The 10693-nt window shown below is 39.1% G+C and overlaps 1 protein-coding gene across 4 annotated transcripts in view; it reads right to left on the reverse strand.

Annotated features, from left to right (window-relative positions):
* SF3B1 (splicing factor 3b subunit 1) overlaps positions 1-10035 on the reverse strand; it is a 152955-nt gene extending 142920 nt beyond the window's left edge. For 2 of the 4 annotated variants that reach the window (XM_071747861.1, XM_071747858.1), the window contains exons 1-5: positions 9922-10034; positions 4401-4567; positions 3182-3283; positions 2446-2560; positions 458-537 (exon numbers count right to left, since the gene is read on the reverse strand). In XM_071747861.1, the coding sequence (XP_071603962.1) occupies positions 458-537; positions 2446-2560; positions 3182-3283; positions 4401-4567; positions 9922-9949 (492 nt within the window). In that variant the 5' untranslated portion in view covers positions 9950-10034. Of the gene's footprint in view, positions 1-457; positions 538-860; positions 2394-2445; positions 2561-3181; positions 3284-4400; positions 4568-9921 lie in introns of those variants that run through there. The other 2 variants (XM_071747862.1, XM_071747859.1) reach the window with 2 other exon arrangements.
* Between the last annotated feature and the right edge of the window lie 658 nt (positions 10036-10693).

The following is a 10693-nucleotide window of genomic DNA, read 5'->3' on the forward strand; positions in this document are numbered from 1 at the left end:
AAAACCAAATGTCAATCAGACCAATTCTTACCACTGCAGCATCTGTTATTGCTTCAAGAAAAGCCTTTTAAAACCCACTCAGATTACTTCACACAGAGCTCAAAACAAACACCTCTGACTCTGAATACCCCTCCTCCCAGTGACTGTTAAGTTTTTGTCTCTCATCCTGTCTCTGAGGGAAAATAAGCAACTAGAAGTCCAAGAGGTACAAAAAAAATCCAGATTAAAATATACTGAAACTATTTCTCCCTCCATTACCTAGGCATTATATAGAACAGATGCTTTTCAGAATTTCCATCCTTACGTTCTACTGATTTTCAAGACATGAAGACCAGGATTTTCCAAAGAAAGAGATTTTTAAGTCAAGACAAGAAGTCCATGGCAATTCTGTTCCACTTGCCTAACATGCTTTAAGAGGCTGCAAAACAAAACCAAGTGGAAAACCCTCTGTACACACCTCTTCTTTTGTTAAATGCTGTTCACGCATAACATCCATGTATGTTCTGGCATTCATTTTAGGATCTGGTGTCTTCCCTCCTGCAGAAGAGAACAGCAACAGGAATGGAGCACAATGAGTACAGGATAAGCAGAAACTACTGATTTTTTTTTCTATTGTCCTGCTCTAATATTATATTATTCCATGATCATTTAATTTTACTTTTTGATTGAAAATTTTAAAAATTACATGTATCTTACGTTTATTCAGTTTGCTGATCAATTTAACCTGTTTGAACACAAACATGGCTACTGCAGTTGCAAACAAATATTTTTTTAAAGCAGATATAAATGATAAAATGACAACACAGTTAAAGAGTCTTCAGAAGTGATGGGTTCCTGGGTTGCTAATCCAGAATACGTACACTTTCGTGCCTTTGTCTCCATCAGCAGTTCTGACTTCAAGCAGCAGAATAGAAGCCTAGAAAATTATCTCTTTACCATTAGTAACACTTTGGAAAGATATTTATATTCAAAACATTACCTTGTGTAAGCTGTTAAATCCTAGTTGTTATCTGACTACAACTAACTACTGCATACCTAAGCAATGCTGAAAATGCTTTACCCTAAAGACCCATTTATAAAACTTTGACAAATCTGGACACGTCTCCCAGATCCTCTAAGTATGACTTTGTAAAAGGGCTTCATTTAAAAAACAAAAAAAAACAAAAAAAACAACAAAAAAAACCAAACACCAACCAAAACAAAAAACAAACAAACAAAAAAACAAACACCCAAAAAGCTGTTTGATGACACTTTCCCCCTCTTCTCAAGGTACAACTGTGATTGGGAGCTGAATGCAATACAGTACATATACCACCACAATGATACTCACAGGTAATGGGTTTTGTATACCATATGTTGTTTATCTTGAGTTAATTAACCTTTTAAAGACTTTACCAGAAGCCCAACTTTAATAAAAATGAGACTTGTCAAGAAAACCACTTTTTCTTATAGAAAAATGTGCAGGTTTGCTATACGAGTGGTATAGCATTATAATTTAGGGAAAAAAAACCACACTTCTTAAACATTTCTATGCTGAAGATGATTGCCCAATTGGCTGTGTCATTCTGACACTAGCTTTGATAGGACTTTCCTTTGGAATACTTTTTCACCATAATCTACACAGGATGTGTTGAACTGCACCCTTAAGAATGCAGACAGGACTGGCATATAGCAGTACTGCTGTAGGAAAGAAATTAAGGACAGTTAGTATGGGCCTGTGAATTCTGACAAAACATGTTTATATCAATTACAATTAAGCAAGTAAAATAATTAATATCCCTACTCATTCATGCAGGCTGAAATTCTAATTTGTAAAACCTGCAAACCAGCCACTAATTTCAAGCCCACGGGCACCTTTATTGCCACACGTGAAACTCAACTCACCTGAAGAAAGTTTCTGCCAGACCCACTACACCCCTTTTCCTGGCTTGTATTCTAAAATTATCAGAACAGACTTGAACTATTAATAGTATCAAAGTCTTAGATATGCTTTTGTTGCTTTTAGCTATAGCACCTCAGTTTACATAGGATGGTAAGAATTAGGTGCTCTATTTTGAGAGCTAGCATTTCAAAAGCAGCCAACCCTGAACATCTATGACTCGGAATGAAAACTTTCAAGGTACTGAAAGAATCTGAGCACTCAATACACAAGTTGTTGTTCAAAGTATAATGCACAACCCAAAACAAAATGAAAAGAGAAACCTTTAACCCTTTGTGTTTCTATGGCAATGGCTCATTATTTTCTTGTCCTTCTACCTGGAAAGAAAACTTGTATTATAAAGATGAAGAATATGGCATCTAGGTTTTCAACCAAATCTCTATAAAAAGGGGATGTTTAAAATGAAACTAAGCTTATAAGCATGCCAACAAAAATCAAAGGGCTAAAGACAATTCAAGACAACAACAAATTCCATACAGGGTATAGAAAAGGCAAAAAAAAATTACCATCTGCAAAAGGATCAAGACGCTCAGGGGAAATAATCATCATCCGCCTGTGCTTTTTGTACTCATCTTCCCGATCTGCAATCTTTTGAGGACGGTGTTCTGCAAAAGGATCATACTAAAAAACCAAAAAAATCTCATTAGCACAGGGGTAAGGAGAACAAGAAAAGTGTCTGGTGGCCATAAGTCTGTATGCACTTTCTGTGTTACTGAAAAGGCCTTGTTTTTTCAGCTCGACTACGCTGAAATGTCGAAGCTCTGACTGGAATTTTTTTCTTGTTATGTAACTTCGGACAAAAATTTCCTATTTTTAGAAGTTTCTCCACTTGTTACAAAAGCAACTTTTGTGCAGGGGAACTTAACGTTGCCTCAAGCACTTTTATTTAACAAAAAAACACTCCAGGAATATAAAACCTTAAGTGATTACATTTTCTTTATAAAAACAGAAGCATTACAGACATAAATTTCCCCAGTTATTTCCATTTTTTTAAGTGTGTATCAAAAATATTTTTAATAGCTTGGTCTCTTTGCCCACTTGGCCCTTACATGCAGAAGTGCCTATTTTTACCACCCTGCAGCATTTTAAACTCAAACAGAAACAAGCTTTCAGCAAAATTAAAATACTGTAGCCCTTTACATGAATCTTCTAGTTCCAGAAGGCAAATAAAACTGGTTTAAAAAAAAAAACTATTAATACCTGCAACAGCATTTTTTTTTTTTAATTTTATTAAAGTGGTACCTGTTCAGTAGACTGAGGGATGTCATTAAGCAATGCCACTGGAGCATGGTACCCTGGCTTCTTCTGGCCAAGCAAACTTGTGGAAGGGTAGTCATCATCATCCTGTCAGTAAAAAAAAAAAAAAATGGTAAATTTGTCATGCTGATGTTACATTCAAATTAAGTAATGTCAAATTAATATATTTTGGTCATAGAAAAGATGAGAATGGAGCACTGGAATAGTTAGTTACAAGTTTTAGCAAGCTTTTTCATATAGCTTGCTTTATGAAACTCCTGAACCAGATAAGCCCACTCACATCATGGAGAGAATTCAAAGCATTTTTTTCTTAAAAGCCAGGTAGATGTAGAACAAACCTGGAGTAAATAACCCTATTAAACACTCCAGGAACAGTGAAACTTGTAGAAATGTATAAATTTTCATTTAGTTGTACCTTCTCAACCACCAATAACAAGTATTCAGAATGTGCAAGAAGCTTTTGCTACCTATTTCCTCCTGTCAGTAGCCAGCCCCTGCAATAATTTACAGCATCCCAAAAGAAAAATTGCTCTTAAAACTAGGGACTGATCTCAGTGAGACAGAAAATTTTAATTAAGGAATTCCTAGAAGTCTACAAATGACACAGAGTACATCACAAAAAAGAAATACATCTAGTAGTTCTAAAATGAACATAACAATCTTCCTTCCCTTACAGATATAATATTTGTGTAATAGATTGTTGTCTATGTATTTAGGGTCAGAAGTGTAGTTTCTGACTGCTCCTGAAACTGAAAACGTGATGTTTTATATTAGAAATTAACATAAAGTCATCTTACAAACAGGATACACAGGGAGAAAATAACACAGTGAAAAAGCCAATTCTCAAAAATTGAAATTTGAAACCAAGTAGAAACAGAAACCACTTCACTTTGTTGGCCACAGTTTGTTTTGTGCTTTTTTCCCCAATATTATCTCTCATCTTGGCAGCAATAATAGAAAGAAGTTAATTATTCCAGTCAAGGATAACAGGACCAGGCCATAACTTTTTTTGCCTTCTGCTTGGGGCTAGATGATTTTCAAAGCACAATCCATGAAGTACAAGCCAGACTCAGAATTTATGAGCTTCCAGAATACAACATATTTGATCCAAAACAGCTTTAAGGACAATAACTGTTTTACTTCAGTAACAGCTATGTATTTATAATGCATATCCTAAACAAACAAATCCATTAAAATCACTTACATCTTCCAATTCAGTTGCTGCAATAGAAGTGACATATCCAGCAAACCTGCTGTCACTGCCACCATAGATTTCTTGATCATAATATCCTGTGGAATCAAGGCCTACTCCTTGTGCTTCATCAAGAGCAGGTTTTTTTCCTTGAATCTCTCGAATTTGTGCTTCGATATCTGAAATAAAGACAGACAAAAAAAATTCAAGTGTTTTTCCACAGGCATAATGCATAAAATGTTTGGCAAACTGAGGTTTTTACCCAATTATAAAGATTACCTCTAAAGAAATCAACAAATCAAACACATAAACTGTAAAAACACAATGTTTAAAAGCAGCTTTTCCTTCAGTTACATTATTCAGCAGCCTACTTCAATTGTATGGCCCAGGGCCATTTATTCAAGCCCACTGTTCATGTACCACATCTTCCAGAGAGAGCAGAGAAGGTGCTGTGCACCACAGTGATATTTCTCAACACTACACTAACTAATCTGCCCCTTAAAAAAGCCTTTTAAAATATAATCAAAAATTAACAAGCCAATTTTGCTAATTAAAAAGAAATCTGTCCAAAAGAGCTACTGCATGAGCTGTCAAATCTCAGAATATTTAATAAAACACCACTACTGTTCTCTGACATACTGCAAAGCTGTATTATCTTTGAATAAATTCAAAGGAAAAAACCCTAATATGCCACTAAATATCAAACTCAGAAAAAAAAAAGTTAGGATCTGTTTCTTTTTGGTTTGTCAGTTGAAATGTTATTTACTCATGACTACTGCTGCCTGCACCCCCATCTTTGAAGAGTCTAATATTTTTCTGGATAATAAAAATCTTATCCTTTAAACAGGAGAAATGGGAGCTTTGTCATTCTTTCTCAGGACCTGATTATTATCAGCTCTGCTGCTCATCTCTGATCTTACAAATCAAGTACTTCCAAAAAGAACACTTGTCAACCCAGAAAAGAAGGAACCAAATTAAACCATGCTTTTCCCCAACCTGTTGTAATGTAACAAGAAAATAATTGACTGTAATTCAACTGCCTTCAATAAATTTAATTGTAATACAGGTATATTAAGGCACAGCTCACTCTGCAAAAATTGTTTCCATTTGAATTTTATTTTATTCAATATATGTAAAAATATCCACGTGATATTAATCTCAGTAATAATTATTTTCATGGCCAAAAGAATAGCCAAGAGTCACACTTTATGGTTAAAGGAACACTGAAGATCATGCTTGAGCAATAGGGTTGGACTGCATCATCTGAAAAGTCCCTGCCAGCCTCAACTGTATTTCACCCTTTCCCATCTGAAGCAGCATTTCCTGCTACATTAACATGAGGGAAATCAGACCATTTACAAAAGCTACAGGAAATTCTCTTCACAAATTATCTTAAATCTTGACTACTCACTTGTTTTTTACTATTGTTGCTTGTTTCTCTTATTCAGGACAAATAAACTTCACTAGATTTTTCCCACTAGGATATCTTGAAAAAGACAGTACAATACAACATCTGCTAACAAAACCTGGCAAAAATTGAGATTAGAATATTGTTGTTTCGGGGTTTTTTTAAGGCAAGATAAGGCTTATCCAAATTATTGGACCTGAAACACAAATTGGCAGAAGGCTGTGTTGGATTTAGTGATTTGTAATTGTTTTGTTTTTTTTTTTAATGACTGAAAGACTGCAGATCAAAATGGCTCTGTTTAAAAGCAAAGTAGCAGCCCTGTAAACTTCAAGACCTGAAGTCAAAGTTAATCCTTACCACAAACTGCCACTAATTAAAAAAAAACAAAACAACAAACTACAATTATAAACCAAATTTATTATTTCTATAGAGGTAACAGAATATGCAGTTTTACCTGACACATCTTTGTTAGACAGCTATGAGTGAGAAAGCAGGATTTAGTGTTCATGTACAGCCCAGAGGAATGGCTGTCAGGAAACTGACTTCATGGTAAACCTGACAGGAAATCTGCAATTCCTGTAGTGGCCTGGTGGGCAAAAAAGTACACAGCACTTCCTGTAATCATCAGGAGACCCACACACAGAAGATATCTCAGAGTAGCTGATAAGGAGAATCGTGCTCCAGCCAGAAAAAAAAAAAAAAAAAAAAATTTCCATCAAACTTTTGCAGATTCCCTAGAACAGGGTGACCTGAGCAGTCACCTCTGCCTTGCTGAAACCTGACACAAGCCTGAACGCTGCTGGCCATCATCACCTGCTGAATCCTGCCCTCAGGCACACCCAGCTGCCCCTAAAATCCTCAACAGCCATTCCAGTGAGTCCAGAGGGGATTACAGCAAGTTCAGAACTTCAGATCGCTGTTCCCCAGCAGGCTACATCCTGGAGAAGAAAGATAAAGAAACTACTGTGGAATCTAGGAGCCCTGCTTTGCCCACAGAGCCATCTGGAGAGGCATCCCACACCTACCCCGTGTCACACACACTGTCACCCTCAGGCATTCTGGTTTCGTGGAGCTGTCCCAGGGCATGGGTAGGGAAACAAACCACCTCAAAATGCTTTCCTCACCTATTTCTTTTTTCAGTTATTTCTGTTTCTTCCAAAGAGCAAGCCAAGCTCCTGGCTCTGCTTGCAGCCTGGTGCAATGCAGCACTGGGGTGAAAGGGAATACCTGAAGCCTCTGTTGCTAGCAAGGACACAACCACCAGCACTGAGTGTTTTTAGATTACAATGACATTGCTTCCTGTTTGGAAGGAGCAGTTATCAGAACACAAGAACATTTTCTTAGCAACACTTTACATACAAAGGCTTTGTCCTCATATTTTATTTTGAAAATAGCTACATCTACTGAAAAGGGTAGAGATCTCACTTATTATTGGCCTTCTTTAAACTACAATGACTGCAACTGCTTGCAGACTAAGGAGCATTCCCACTTTCTCCCAGCAAGACCTGCTGGGCTATCTGTATCACAAAAGAAAGGTTGCATAGGGTGCAGAGAGTTATCAAATCCCCACTTAGAGCCTCCATAATTTCCCACTAACAGTGTGCAATCTCGAAGTTTAAATGAAGCACTATTAAGATAACACCCACTTGACCTGCCACAAAACCCCTTTCACCATAAGGTCTGAAAGGCCCACAGCCTGATCAGGTTTAGAAAACATCATATGCTTAGCTGGAAAATACTATTTTAACACTCAAAAAGATGTGTTTATCTTCTTTGATCTAACTGGCACTCTCTTGAAAAAGTTCACAGCCTATTTAACACAGCACTTAAACACAAATCAAATCAAGAGAGTGTCCACAAAACTTAAAAACACATTGTGTAGAACAAAGTGCTTGTTTGGTGATTTAGTCAACCAGGCCATAAACAGAAACTTCAGTCAAAGAGAAACAGTAAAGGGAGAGGGATATTTTTTTAAACAAGTGTGTACAGCATCCTACTGATCATTCCCTTTTCTGCATTTTGCTCTGCTTGATACCTGCAGTTATTTTAAAACTGCTTTAACATCCACGGCTGATTTGAAACACATGTTAAATGTTAAAGTCAACATATCTGAAGTCAAAGTCACTGAAACTCGAGCTCACATCCAGACCATAGTATTTTCTCATAAAACATTACCATACACATAGTTCTACTTGCAACATCCAGTGTGTAAGATATTATTCAACACGAAAAAAAAAAAAAAAAAAAAAAAAAAAAAAAGAAATAAGAATCCGACCATGTACTGAAGTGGGAATTTTACAGTGTAAATAGTTATTATCTTTTAATGCCTTATCATAATTTTGCACATTTAGCCTGCTCTGTGCAGCTTCATTTCAAGCTACCTCAGCACTCTCATACACGTTAGGTTTCTCTATTATATTTAGAGAATTCTTCATTCTTTTCCAAGCAAGAAAAAAGTTATGCAAATTAAAAACTACCTTTGCCAGTATTCAAAACGCCAGCATTTTTGAGGCTTAAAAAATGTCACTTAAAACTTTACTTTTCAGCCTAAAAAAGCCAGAGTTTTTCTTCAAGATAAGTAACTGAAATAATCTCAAAATGCTTTGAGACCTCTCTCAAGTTATGCCTTGAACACATCGATCAACGAATATTTAACAAACAATACAAAGATGTGAAAAATCTAAGACTATTTAGTAACAAACTAAATTTGGAAAATAAGTCAGGAACTGGAAGAGTAATATGGGATAGAACTTGGAAGAAAAACAATCAAGCTGTTCAGCTAATACCTCTGTGGGGGAAAAACAGCATAACATGATCATACCCATGTATATAATTTTTTTTTTTAATTAAACTACCTACATCCTCCCCCTTAAAGCCTGTTCAGATACAATTCTAATCAAAATACATGAAACTGGAAGTATGGAAATGTTTCCATTACATTCAATGGACCACCACTTGCTTCAATAAATAAGCTATAAAGTTGAAAAAAAAAAATTTATTTTATTACTAACAGCTCCTTAGGTAATATGAGAGGCAGAGCACTGTAATACTCAGTTGAGTATGTGTCACAGCACTTAAACACAAATTTTCTGTAACTCTACAAAAATGTCCTAGAATGATAAAAACCTAAAACTAAATAAACTAAAAATAAATTTGAAAGAAAAAAAGGCAACAGTTCGAGCTTTTCTTCACCCATCAGCTCCAATCAGGTGTGAAGTCTTAAAGAGATAAAGCCTCTCCATTTGAAAAGTTTTTTTCCGAGCAAACCTGACTGCCCCCAAAGGCGATGAATACCTGGGCGCCCTGCCTACCCCACACCCTACAACCCCAGTCCCGAGGGGGCTTTACATCACTGAATTAGGGCTGCAAATCACCCCAGAACACAGAACACCACCTACCACGCACCAACAAAAACCCAAAAGCAAAACCACAGCAGCAGCACAACCCTCAAAATATATTTTCCCTTGCTAAAATAGCAGCCGAGACCTCCTCGCAATGCTTTTTTTGGGTTTTTTTCACCCTCCTTCGAGGCATTTCTCTCAGGAAGCAGCGCATGGACGCGATGCTCACGAACAGCTCGGGCCACGCTGGCTTCCAGCCCCCCTCACCCGCCCTTTCAGGCCCCGTTTCTTGCGCAAACCGAACCGAGGGCTCGCTAGAAGCCCAAACCTCCCTCATTGCCACCAAGGAAGAGGAAAAAGCTCACAGCGCGGGTTTTTTTACCTCAGCGACCGCCAGCGGGGGCGGGGAGCGGCCCAGGGGCCGCCTCTCATGGCAGCGCTGAGATCCCGGGATCCGCGCTGCTTTCGCATAACCGGACCGAACCGGCACGGTCCCCCTCCTTGTGAAGTACTTCCCCCACCCCTCCTCAAGCCGGGCTCCCCCGCACAGCCCCGCAGGCGAGGCGGCGGCCCGGGCATGGCGACGATGACACAAGCGCAGACGCCATTACAAACAGGCCCGGCCCGCCCGGCCCAGGCTCAGGGGTACAAAGAGCAACCCCAAGGCAGCAACCGAGCGCGTAGCTACCGGAGGTAGGGAGGGGAGGGAGGTTTGTTTTTCAAAGGTTTCGCTTTTTGATTTTTAATTTATTTTTCTCTTTTTTTTTTTTTTTTTAATTTTTACCTTCGTGGGTCTTGGCGATCTTCGCCATTTTGTCCAGAGCGAACAACGCCGAGGCGGAACTGCCGCGGCCCCGCCGCTTCCGCTGCTGCCGCGACGCGTCAGGACGCGCTCTGCGCAAGCGCGGGGAGGGAGGCAGGGAAAGGGGCGCCGCCCCATTGGCTGAGCCGCCTGCCCAAGCCCCGCCTTCCCCGTGATGGATGGCGCTGCCAGCCAATGAGCGCAGCTGAGCGGCAGCGGGGAGGGCGCTGAGGGGCGGGCGGAGGAGCCGCCGCAGAGCGGTCTCGGTGAGCGGAGGGGAGGCCGGGCCGGTTCGGTTCGGTTCGGTTCGGTTCTGTTCTGTTCTGTTCTGTTCTGTTCTGTTCTGTTCTGTCAGCCCGGTGAGCGGCTGGAAGCGGCGGGGTGATGCAGAAGAGGTGGCTGGCGTTGTTCTGGGGTTAATCAAAATCGAAATAAATGTAAATAGAGCGGTTCCCTTCCTCCCTGTTGATAAGGGACAGCGTTTCCCGGTGACCCTCACACAAGGGTCTTGGCTGGTATAAAAATAAAGCCTATATGTGGCTTTATATATGTTATTTGCCACAAAATGGAGCGTAATTGGGTTGCAGCACTTCAGGCAGACCAATCCTATATCAATATTTTACTAAGGGCTTGGAAGAGGGAATGGCAGCAATGTTTCTGACACTGGCAAACTGGGTGGAAGAAGGAATTCAGATTCATTGATCAACACAACAAATAATCTAATATATTCGGTAAGAATAATAATAAGCCCAAT

The sequence above is a fragment of the Heliangelus exortis genome, chromosome 6 (assembly GCF_036169615.1).
Source record: "Heliangelus exortis chromosome 6, bHelExo1.hap1, whole genome shotgun sequence".
NCBI lineage: Eukaryota > Metazoa > Chordata > Aves > Apodiformes > Trochilidae > Heliangelus > Heliangelus exortis.